Here is a 12,639-nt window from a genome sequence, read left to right as displayed (position 1 = left end):
AAATCGAGAGCACCATGACTCAGTGGGATGTCACCAGCAAACTGGAAAGCAGGCTACCAGCAGGTACCATATCTGCACCTAGACTGTGCACAGCCTTGCCTGAACATTGTGGGCCCAGCACTTCTGTCCTTATGCTCCCAGGCTCTGCTATTCTGTCCCAGATCATGAATAGACTAATCATCTATGCTCTGAAGCACACCTGTTCACAGCCCTCGGCGAGGTGCCTGGCTCAGTCTCTGCTACTCTGCTATCCCCTGACCATCTTTTCCCAACTGTAACTTGTTCCTTGGCTCGGCCTTGTTCTAGCCTCTTCACCCTGAGCTGTGACTTGTGTACAGCTCTGTCTTCCAGTAGAAAGTGTCTTAGAAGTCCACTATTTTTTGTGTGTGTGGTTTGTACATATGTGAGCCCATGTGTGTGGGTGCATGTGTTCATATGGTATGGAAAGCTGAAGTTAATGCCTGGAATAATCTGCCTTGATCACTCTTCTACCTTATTCATTGTGGCAGAGTCACTCAAACTCTGAAGCTACAAATGTGGCTAGTCTCCATAAGCCAGCTGGCTCCTGAGATGCCCCGTTTCTGCCTCCCAAGGCTTGACCTACAGGCAGTTGCTACCCCCACCAGCATTTACATGGCTTCTGTGAATCCGGACTCTGACCCACACTTGTCTGTCAAGTGCTTTAACTGCTGAGCCATCTCTCTACCCGTGCCCCCCACCCCCCATTTCTTTAGTACTCACCTTTGAGGACAGGTCTCTCTCCAATGCTTTTGATACTGTAGAGGGTGTTGGACAGGGGCACGTCAGGAATGAGCTCCGCCAGCAGGTACCCCGAATACCAGGCGCACAGGGAGGAGAAAATAAACACTAGTGCCTTGAAAATACCTGTAGACAGACAACGGGAGTGTCACCTAGAGGTGACGACCTAGCACCATGGACACCTGGGCATTCCCTTTCCTCCACAGCCTATCATCCCTACCCATTTCTGGTGCACAGACTCCTGGGACGGCAATTTTGGCAGGAGAAAGTGAGTACATGAGGGCCCGATGAGCTCTGCAGTAGAAGGCAGGCCACACAGACAGACAACAAGGAGTGTTTTTTAGAGCAAGCAGCTATACTGATGTTGCCCTGGGTCTGAGACTCCTCACAGGTTTGCTGTAGTGGGTAGCCATTCCAGCTTTGATCTGGAAGTTCCAACCCCCATTGAGGCTTCGGTAACTGTCACGCCTATAAGGCGGGGCCAAGAGAGGACCCTGAAGACCCGAGATCTGGATGCGCCGGCTCTCTTGGTTCCTGGACCCTGGACACTGGAGGTAGACCGAGGAGAGTTCTCCAGAGAACACCGCTGGACTGCGCTACGCCTTTCCCAGACTCTGTAAACTATCCATTCACTTGTAAGTTACCCCGCAAAATAAACCTCCCTTTTAACTATGTGGAGTGGCTTTAATAATTTCACCAATAGTTTGCAGACTGTGTGGTGATTAGTATAGTACAGTGTGGGTCTAAGGAGCTGACACCACTCAGGGCCTTTGCAAGACAGGCTCAGCCTTGAGCTTGCTCCCGCAGTGGGAACAGAATCTCCAGAGGGTAGTCTTAGGTTTGTTGGGTTTTTTTTGTTGTTGTTTTTTTGGTTTTGTTTGTTTGTTTGTCTGTTTGTTTGTTTTGGTTTTTCGAGACAGGGTTTCTCTGTGTAGCTTTGCGCCTATTTCCTGGAACTCACTTGGTAGCCCAGACTGGCCTCGAACTCACAGAGATCCGCCTGGCTCTGCCTCCTGAGTGCTGGGATTAAAGGTGTGCGCCACCAACGCCCGGCTGTTGTTTGTTTTTTAATCATGGCATTTCTCTGTTAAAAATTACATCAAGGGACTCTGAGCATGTGCAACACATGACAGCTGCGTCTCACAATGGAAGTCTTTCACCTGTCTTATAGCCTCAGAGGGATCTGCAGGGACATCCAAGGATCCTGACGGTAGGAGGTCCCCACAGATCTTTGTATGCTGACTTGCTATCAAAATCACCTAGCCACAAGAAGCTACAGATATGGGCTTGTAATTCCTCAGGAAGCCATTACCCTCCTCCTTGATGTCACAAGCCTGGTTCAGCCATAGAAATGGATAGAGAAAGGGGGATGGAAGGAGGAACAATGAGGAAAAGATAGCGTTAGGCAGGCAGGGAAAGGGCTGTGGAAGCTGGAGGAGACCACAATCTATAGCTTCTTAGTCACAAGAACAGAGGTATCCCAGAGTTGGCAGAGTGTTTTCTCCCTGCTCAAAGCCCCAAAGAAAAGTTCTCTCACTGTGTGCTCTACAGGTAAGGACAGTGGTCAGGACAGCTCTGAGGCCCATGAAGATGAAACATGTGATCTGAGTAAGAAATTCCTCATGTATGTGTTATGTATAATAACCAGGTAGTGGTACTATTTGGGAAGGTTATACAAACTTCAGAGAGGAACTTTGCTGGAGGAAGTCTGTCACTAGGGGAGGGCTTTGACATTTTATAGCCCACCCCCTTCCTCTCTTTGTGCCTTTCTCTCTCTGTGTCTCTGTCTCTCTCTGTCTGTCTGTCTCTCTCTTTCTCTGCTTCCTGACTACAAGTTGGGATGTCCTTGCTGCCAGGCCTTTCCACATGGTGGATTCTGTCTACTCTGGAACTGTGGGAAGCATGTTCTAGAAACTTCTTTTGGGTAGATTAAGTGCTAGGACAGCTGTAGAATATGTACAAAGTCAGGGACAGTCCTTTGTGTATTGTTAATGTCTGGACAATTCCATTTAGTGGCTTGTATGAAGAATAAAATCTTCAAATGAAATGACATTCAGAGGGTCTTCCAGACTCCCATACACGAGAGACAGGAGTTGCTATGCTATTTTTGGAATGGGTAAAGAACAGATTAACAGGATAAATGTGTGGATCTGATGAGGAAGAAAATGGAAAATGTACGGAGAGCCGGGCACTCTCCTAGGGAAGACTTCACTTCCTGACAGAACCACCTGTGGCCAAGCAATGAGCCCTAGTTTCAATTCTTCTCAGGACTCTGTGCTTTGGGTAGAAGGTCCAGCCACTGGCCTCCAGGCTAGAGTCAGTCTGGCTTCTTGCAATGACATGATACTGGCCAAAGAGGGTGAGATTCATGGTCAAGACCATTTCTAGGGTAGGCAGAGAGAGCCAGGAGTGTTGGGGGACCAGTCTACCATTGAAGGAAGGAAAGGAGCCCAACTGGAGGGTGGGATACAAAAGCCCACACTGGTAGCATGTACTCATGTCTTTGGTTGCCATGACAAAGTAATGCAGACCAAGAATGTCATTGGAAACACTTCCTCATGATAGTAGCTAGGGGCCAAGATCAAGGTGTCACAGGGCCAGTTCCTCCTGGCCCCCTCTCTTTGGCTTGCAGATGGTATCTTCTCACTGTGTCCTTGGTGGTCATCCATCTGAGTGTGCCTATGTCCTGATAACCTTTTCTTGAAAAGACTTAGTCCTGCAAGCTTGGGCTCTATCCTGTGAGCTCATTTGAACTCCTTTGAAGACTCTTCAAATCCAGTCCCATTTTGAGGTCCTGATGGATGGAACTTCAGCACAGGAATTTGGCACAATTCAGTCCCTGCCATAGCACCAGGAAGCCATAGCACAACCTCTCCATGCATGGGACACCTGTCCCTGGGCAGACAGGACACAGGCAGTCTGTCAAGACGGTGGCCCCTAGCATTAACATCAGTGACAACTGGGCACCTGAGCTGAACACAGGGAAGATACTTCTGGAAGGTGGGAGCCCAGAGACTCTGGGGAAATGACTCTCAGCACTCTGGGTTGGTGACTACCCTTGTGGGAAGAGATCCAGAAGCTTCAGAAATAAGGGGGGAGAACGGAGTCCAGGAGCTTGTCTGTGGTTCTATAACCAGGGCCCAGCCTTTCCTCATATGGTGATAAAGCCATCAACTTAGGTAAGCACCTTTGGTTCATTTGCTATACAGAGAAGCCTGAGGGTAAAGGCCAGCAATTGGGAACAGGGGATTATAAATTGTTATCAAAGTACTTTGTCCTTAGAGATGTATGTTCTGTGCAAATGTGCGTGCATGTGCTTATGTATTTACACACATGTGTTCCAGCCTCATCCCCACTGTCAGATGCCCAGGGCCTCTGAAGCCTAGCCATTTAACTGAAGAGTCAGCAAGAAAGCAATCCTTTGGCCAATGCTACACACAGGATATTAGGGCTCACCTCTCTTTCATACTCAGGGGCTGTCAATCACTATTACCTGAAGAACTGAAATGCTATGGGTGTCTTAAGCACAGTGAGGCTGAATAGCACCAAAGTTTTTGTGTCACAGTTCTGTCTGTCAGGATCTCAGAATGAAACAGGATGTGAACACAGAATCTTTAAAGAGACAGGTAAGTTAAAATGAGGTCATCCGGAGGGACCCTGACCCAACATGACTATCTTTTCAAGAAAAGGTGATACGACACAGACACACTTGGAGGGAGATCATAGGTCTTGCTAATGGGTTTCCTCCAATCTGAGCGAGGACAAGGAAGGTGTTTGTTCCTGGTGCTTGCCAACATGCATCCAAGTCCCTGGCCACACCCATGCCTTTTAGACCTGGGAAGCCAGGAAGGCTGGGGCTGTAGTCATCTTCCAGGGCTCAGCTGGCTTTGGTGCCCACTGCCTCCCCGTCCTGTCCATTGAGGCTTTTAGACAGAAAGTGCTTCCATAACCCACCTTGCCAAAACCCAAGCTGAGGGAAAAGACACCCACCAGCAGGCCCCATGGGACAGTATCATGGCAGCTTCCCGGGTCCAGTGACAACAAATCTGAGGCTAGACAGATGAGCCAATGACAAGGACTACTCCCCAAACACTGCCAAATCCTCAGCTCACCAGGCGAAAGTAACACAGCCCCTCCTCTTACAATCACACTTACTGGGGAAGTGCAACTGTGAAATTTTCTGAAAGTTTTGGATGAAAGAACCACATAGCTCTTGTGTGAGTCACAAGGGCTGTGTGAAAAATGGTTGTCAGAGAAAGCAACTGGTAACTTCCAACTTCCTCCATATGTAGCCAGGAAAATGATATTCTAATCATACTGTAGAAAGCTAATGAAACCATTCTTCTAAAAGAACCAGAATGAAAGCCAGTGCATGGGATGAAGGATGTGCTCCATTTACATTCATCTGTCAGAGACAGGAATGTGTTCTGAGAAATGTCATTGTGCCAAGATGGCAGAGATCAGTCACGCAAAGTAAGGGGCCTGTGCCTTAGCAGTACAGCATCATGCTGACCTTGTTCACACAGATGCACACATGCAAATGCACCTCCACCCACTTACCCTACAGGACACCCGAGTCACTGCTGACGCTGATGCAGAAGCAGGAAAGGGGCCTGATAGGGAAGTCAAGGGCACTTCCCCTTTCTCAGCCTGCCCTGTTTGCACAGCGCCTGCTGTGGCTGCCTAGTGCTTTCCCTGGGGGAGCCGAACGAGGTGGGAAGGACAGAAAAGGCAGGCTCTGAGAGACTCAAGGACTGAGGAAAAGTGAGCTTTCTCCCCCCCTTACCATCTTCCCAAGTCTCTTACCAACACCAAGGATTCTGAGAAAAGTAGAAACAGCTTGTGAGAGGATGCCTGGGCGCTGTCAAGATCATCTGTCATCAGGGTTCCCACTTCTCACTCCCCCAAGTAAACTCCAAAAGGGTCTTCCTCACTGTCCCTTTACTTTCCATAGATTCCTGAGCTGGTCAGCTTGAAGGGTGGCCTCTCCTAACCCCAGTCAGCAGCCAACCCCTTCCCAGCTGTCCTGGCTCTAGGGCCTCCCACTCAGGTAGGCTGGTCCCCAGGGACTAAGCCACTTTGGTCACCCCTGCCTGCCCTCACCTGATGTCTACTCAGTAGGTAGGAGAGTACACAGAACCCCTCCCTGCTGGGTAATAAGAAGAGATAGAGGGAGTGGGAGGCTTCTCAGAAATCTCAGCTCCCACACTGTGCCCCTCTGGATTCTTGTTCCCACCAGGATCCCAGGTCTCACAAGAGGTGGCCCTAGCCAGAACCTTCACCCTTCTGCCTCAGCTTGACAGTCAGGAAGGGGAAGGGGTGCTGCCCCTTCCCCCTTAGGCAGAAGCAAGTCTAGCTGCACTGGCACTCACCTGCAGCAACTGGACGCATCTTCCACGGACTGCTCTCCTCCTACCTAGCTCTTGGCTGCAATTCCCAGGGACCTGGGGAGGCTGGCCTACCTGACTGGGTTGCTTGTAGATGGGACCGCCCTTAGGGCAGGCAGACAAGGGCGGGCCAGTTCCCAGCAAATGGGAGGACCCGTGGACCAGGCAGGTTCAAGGGGCAGCTGGCAGGCTGGCAGGTGTGGGTGGTGCTGCACAGCTGGCAGCACCCTGGAGCTCCAGGGTCACCTGACAAGCAGGAGGCACCCCTTGCCCTGCTCACCTGGAGCCACAAATGACCAGAGGCCAGAGCTAATGTAATCAGAGGGAGCACAGCAGGGTTTACAGCTTAGGGAAGACAAGATGCTCCTTAACAATACCATCCCTGACCTTAATTTAATATTTCACAACATGAAATGGCTGCAAAATATAGACTGGCTCAAGCCTTGTGAACACAGAGCTCTAGAGTGAAGCCCCCTGCTTTGAATTTCAAGGCTCTATATTGTATCCAAAGTAGTCACACTGCCGGCTTGCTGTTGGTGTGGCCCAGCACGGTGCCTACCCCTTACCTTCTCCATTACTGATGGGATGATTACTTTGGGGAAATGAGATAAGAGAGAAGATCCCCTGGGACATGTATCAGCCCTCAGAGGGCAGAAGACGGCACTGAATCCGCTGGAACTGGAGTTCTAGATGGTTGTGAGCTGCCAGGTGGGTTCTGGGAACTAACCAGTGTCATCTGTGAGAGCACCCAGTGCCCTTACCTACGTAGCCATCTCTCCAGCACCCTCATCCTTGACAACAGCTAAGCCTGTATTACTGATCTTCAGAAATTGTCAACTTTCAGAGTTAAAGCTGTGCCTAGGAAAAACCATCTCTCACACTCTTGTGTTTCATTGTGTTCCTTCTCTCTTCTCTTTCCTCTCTCTTGCCTTCCTCCTCCTCCCTTTCTTTTCTCTGCCACCAAGGGGTACATGATCCAAAATTGAGTCTTTCCTCAACTTAATGGTTGATTACTCAGTGTTTTATTACAGTGATGAATAGCTGACAAGCACAGTACTTAGGCCTATTATTACCTGTGTAAGATTTCTTTGTCCTCTAAGGCTTTGAGGCAGTCAGAAACTTGGTTGAGTTGGAGAAAAACAAAAGGCTCTCCATGTCCTTGGATTTGTATTCCAGGAATATGCAGCATGGTGGAAGGGCTGACTCTATGGAACTCTTCCAAACTGGAGGAGAGTACATTAATTTCTGGTGTCATGGAGAGGGGCACAACCTAGGCAGAGAAGCCCAGAAAAAGGCAGAAGTATTTGTCTAGTTCTAGCCAGTGAGTTAAATGTTTCTTAGCACCAGACACTGCTTCAACCCCAGAGTCAGAGACATGGCATGTGATGGTTTAAGAGAAATGTCCCCTCTTAGTCTCTGGCATTTGAATACTTAGTTCCTGGTTGGTGGTGCTGTTTGCAGAGGCTTAGGAGGTATAGCCTTGCTAGAGGAAGTATGTCCTTGGTGGCTGGCTTTGAGAGTGCCCTTTCCAGTTTGCGTTCTCTGCTTTGTGCTTGCAGCTCAAGAAGGGAGCTCTCAGCTTCTGCTCCAGCCACCATGCCTGCTGCCTGCTGCCTCTGCTCTGCCATCCTGGACTCTAACCCTCTTGAACCAGCCCAGATAAACCCTTCCTTCCATGAGCTATCTTGGTCATAGTGTTTTATCACAGCAACGAAAAGTAACTAATAAAAAGTGTGAGGTAGAGTCCCAATGTTTGGGCTGTATCAGGTCTTGCACTGTGACTGGGGACATTTATATCTGACAGTTCCAAACAGTTATGGATCTCTGTGTCATCACATTCCATAGCCAGGGTGATGGGGCAAGAGGAAGGTGAATTCAAGTTGAACTGCATCAGGATACAAACTGGGCATGGAAGGTGTCTGTGTGTGTGGTGGCTAGTCTGTGGTGAGGGAGGCACCCCCACAGTCATGAACTTGGAAACACAAATCAAAAGTTGTACTCTAGGAGAAAGCTGAGCAGCACATCAACTTAGAGAATGCAGGAGGCTCTGACCACATGAGCACCATATACCAGTGCTGTGGAGCACAGGATCTCCTACATAGATAGGTACTGTGCTCCCTGGAGCACTAGTACCTGGTTACTCCTCCTGTTTGCCATTTAGGCAGCTGAAGTGCACTGAACCTCGCAGGAAGCTGAGTCTTCAAATTCTTGGTCCCTTACAGGAGTGTCCCAGGGCCCTGTGACACATCCCATGTGTTCCCCCTGAAGATAAATCAAAGTCAGGCTCATCAGTAGGTCCTCAATAGACAAGGAAAGTTCCATAAGCTTCTATTGACCCTGCTTGAGATGCTGAGTAATTGCCATTATTGTTCTCTCCACTCTTCCTTATCCACTTCCTGTGAGCTGGGAGCCTTTACTGCTGGAATGCAGGGTGTGTGAGGCACAGAAAACACCCAAAGTCAGCACCTGGGTTCATTTCCTCTGATGCTGGTGCTTATTAAAATTAAAAAAAAATTTTTAATGTGGCTCTTATTAAAATTTAAAAAAAATTTAAGGTGTGTGTGTGTGTGTGTGTGTGTGTGTACAAACACAGGCATACGTATACCATGGTGCATGTACAGATGTCAGAGGACAATCTTTATATATTGGTTCTTGCTTTCCATCTCGGGTCAGGGGTTCTTTGCAGTAATATAAGCCAGGCTAACAAGCCTCAAACTTCTGGAGATTATCCTGTCTCTGCCTGGGACCCAAATTCAGGTCATTACACTTGTGAGGCAAGTACTGTGACCCACTGAGCCATCTCCCCAATCCTAGGTTACTCTTTATAAAGAAACTCTTGTGGGCTTTGGGATCTGAAATCAAGAAGGGTAAGTGCAAAGTTGGATGAACTGGACCTAGATGCCTTCAGTGAGCAAGTGGTTGACCTTAAGTGAGCTTCTGAGCACCTAATCTAGATTCTGGTTACTGAGGACCACGTCAGAGGGGGCAGTGTGGATTGAGAGAGGAAACCTGAAACAATCCTGGGTGCAGAAGAGATACCCCACGCACAGTCTCTAACTTCAGTTGGTCAGTTTGTCTCTCACTGTCAGAAAACTGAATTTCAGTGTAGATTTATAAAAATGTTAGGGATTAAGTCAGAGATGTCGTCACCATGACAAGCACTTGAGAGGGACAAGACATGAAAGATTTCTCCTGGGCCACAGTGTCAGGGATTTCAGTCCAAGCTGCTGATTTTTGTTGGGGTCTGTGATGAAACAGAGACAGTATACCACTAGGGATGTTATGGGGGAGTAAAGCTAGTCACCTCCTAGCAGCCACAAGCCAGAGAAAGAAACCAGAAGAAGCCAATGACAAGATTTACCATCCTTAAGGCACACTTCCCACGGACCTAGTTGCTCCATCTGGGCCCCACCTTCCCCAGTCCCACTTCTCCCGAAGGTCCATTATTCTAAATCCATCAATGGTTGGCACGGATTAGTTCAGAGCCCTCATGACCTAATTGTTTCTGGAAACTTCTGGAGAAATATGCAGAGGTGTGGTTTACTAATCTCCTAGGCGTTCCCCCCTCCATTAAAACTGAAAATGGGCATTCACCATCACAAGGATCATATGAGACAAACTGCATGACATTGTGGTGGTTAAAATGAGAGATGCCCCTATAGGCTCATTCGTGTGTTTGAATACTTGGTCACCAGTTGGGGGCACTGTATTAGCTAGGGTTTCCATAACAGCATGACTAAAAGTAACTTGAAGAGGAAAGAGTTTATTTCACCTTACAGGTTATAAATCCATCTCTGAGGGAAAACAGGACAGGGAATCAGGGTAGGAACCTGGAAGCAAGAGCTGATGCAGAGGCCATGAAGGAGTGCTGCTTACTGGCTTTTTTTTTTTTCTCCTTATGGCTTGTTCAGCTTGTCTTCTTACACCTGCCCAGGGGTGGCCCTGCCCGTACTGGGCAGGGCCCTCCCATATCAATCGCTAATTAAGAAAATGCCCTACAGGCTAGCCTAAAGGAATCCTATGGAGGCATTTTCTCAGCTGAGGCTCCTTCCTCTCAGATGACCCAGCACAGGTACTATTTGGGGAGACTCTGGAACCTTTAGGAGACAATGCCTTGCTTGAAGAACTCATTGGGAGATGGAGGAGGGGATGCACTTTGAGGGTTTATAGCCACGATCCACTTCTTGCTCTCTATTTCATATGTGTGAATAAAAATGCCATCAGCAAGCTTCCTGCTCCTACAGGATTGCCATCCTTTTCCTGCCATTCTGGACTCACCCTCTGGAACCCAAGTTAGTTTGAGTCATGGCATTTGATCACAGAAACAGGAAAGTGACCCACACACTTGGCCTGGAAAATTCCAACAGAAAACATTTCTCAAAGGTAATTCTTATAGACAGAAAACAAAAGGGACTCAGGAGACAGAAGATGCTTCTGGAAGTGTACAGGATTCCTAAGCCGCACCATGACGGAGTCTGACACACAAGTAATCTAGTTGGCTAGTTAGCATAGGGCTCTGGGAACCTCTACACATAAGAAATGCAAAGGAGACAGGCAGACAGACTCAATCTCAATAGGCTGAGGCTACTTTATTGGATCAATGAGGGGTCCTAGTCTTTCCTTTAGATGAAGGTTGAGCTCATTTAGAGAGGCTGGGGGGCACGTGTATATATAGCTAGGTAGCTACCAGGAAGTTATAGCTTGTGTGTGTGTGTGTGTGTGTGTGTGTGTGTGTGTGTGTGTGTGTGTGTGTGGTTTAGCTGGAAGCAGGGTGGGCTGTTTTTGGTTGTGAGCCTAGCCTTTAACAGCTGAGCCATCTCTCCAGCCTGGTGGGCTGTTTTTGATACACTGGCATATTGTTTCAGGCTGGAGCCAAGCAATTCTTTATGGCTAGGGTCCATACCCAGTACAGCCTGACTCAGTTCTTCAGGACCTGAGGCTATTACCCAACATTACACACTCCAGAACCTAATCATCAAGTCTGGCACCTTCAGGTCTATTTCATAACTTTTCTCCCTGTAGAGAGTGGTGCTCAGCCAACCCTGCCTACAGTCAAATCCCAGAAGACTTCATGTCAGTAGTTACAGAGGCTGTGACCAAACACATCTCTGGATTATGAGAGAGGCCCTGCCCTCCATTACCTCAGTAATGTCAGCTGCAGCCACCCCAGTCCCAGATGTTACAGCCCACCTGTAACTGTCCCCAGTCGCTGTAACCCCACTTTATTCTTAGGTCAGAGGGTTGCCCCTCTGCTGTCGCTCTTCCCAAACAGCCACCCCAGTGACCTCGAATGAGAACCTCACCTGCCACCCAGTGCTTTCTAGGAAAGGCACTTGGATACTGCCTGGAGGTGCTCACTCCTGCTAAGTGGAAGGTTCTGGAATTCCCTCCTGGGAGGTGGCCTTCCCTGGTGTCCCAGGTAAGATCCTAGTCCGCCCTTGGGTTTCCAACATGAGCACAGACAAGAACCAAGGCCTCAGCACCCACCTTACCCGAGTTTGGGACGCCAAGGGGTAATGAGCGGTATGGGGACCCACGCGGTGAGAACCGGCGGGAGAGTCTGACTCCCCTCATAAGCATTCCCTGCGTGAGAAAAGCCCTAGCTGGGTCCAGCAGTGCCCAGGGACACTTGATACAGTCCTCCCCTGGGACCCTCGGCCCTCACTCACCATGTCGGTGGCTCCAGCCTCTACTGGTCCGGGGCAGCCGCACCCCTGCCATGTGCCCAGGCCAGCGGCTCCGCTGAGCTCCGCCCTGTGTTCCTGTTGCCCCACAGCGCCCCCTGTCCTTCCCCCATGCTCTGCAACATGCGCAGTCTCTTTCACCTGGAGCCCCTGAGGATTTGGGGGCCTGCACTGTGGGGATCCCGTGGTGAGGGATGCTGCAACTTGCAGGGACATATCCAGGTGGCAGCCAGGCTCTCAGACAGGTTACTCAGGCCTGCGAGACTTCACCCGTTAGGGAACCCCACAGGGAAGCAGCCCTATGGTAGGAAAAGCCATAAGAAAGCCCCCCCCCCCCGTCCCCCCGACTTTGGGTGCAATGCAATGGTCTTCTAGGGCCTGGAAGGCCCATTCAGTACTCAGGAAATTCACTGTCCACTTCTAAATGCTTTGTTCAAGCCAGGCTCCATGCCTCTTCTGATGTCCTGGGGCCCCTCATATTTAGGAGTCTAGGCTGAAGTACTTTTAAATTAATTTCCATATGCTTATGTTTCAGGGAAATGCACCTAGCATCCTGTCCTCTCACCACCCAGAGATCTAGTCTACTTGGAATGAATTCCTCATCCCAGCAGAAGCTGGAAGCTAGAGGATTAGGAGTTCAAGGTCATCTGCTACATCGTGAGTTCGGGGCCAGCCTGGGCTATTGTAATGGTGTCTAAAATTTTTTCTGAAGTACCTAGGGCCATCAGTGATGCAGATACGGTAGGAAAGATACAGATTGGATTCTCAGCCATCTCTGTGTCCCACATACTAAGGACACGGGCAGAACC

The 12,639-nt window shown here is 49.2% G+C and overlaps 1 protein-coding gene across 1 annotated transcript in view; it reads right to left on the bottom strand.

Annotated features, from left to right (window-relative positions):
* The window catches only part of Fam3b (FAM3 metabolism regulating signaling molecule B), a 39,159-nt gene extending 27,243 nt beyond the window's left edge, over nucleotides 1-11,916 (bottom strand). Inside the window, exons 1-2 of the mRNA XM_059277519.1 lie at nucleotides 11,816-11,916; nucleotides 742-885 (exon numbers count right to left, since the gene is read on the bottom strand). Of these exons, the coding sequence (XP_059133502.1) occupies nucleotides 742-885; nucleotides 11,816-11,867 (196 nt within the window). The 5' untranslated portion in view covers nucleotides 11,868-11,916. The remainder of the gene's footprint in view (nucleotides 1-741; nucleotides 886-11,815) is intronic.
* Nucleotides 11,917-12,639: the final 723 nt, after the last annotated feature.

This window comes from Peromyscus eremicus, chromosome 12, assembly GCF_949786415.1.
Source record: "Peromyscus eremicus chromosome 12, PerEre_H2_v1, whole genome shotgun sequence".
Taxonomy (NCBI): domain Eukaryota; kingdom Metazoa; phylum Chordata; class Mammalia; order Rodentia; family Cricetidae; genus Peromyscus; species Peromyscus eremicus.
The sequence above is the reverse complement of the archived record's forward strand: the minus strand, read 5'-3'. Positions and strand labels throughout refer to the sequence as shown.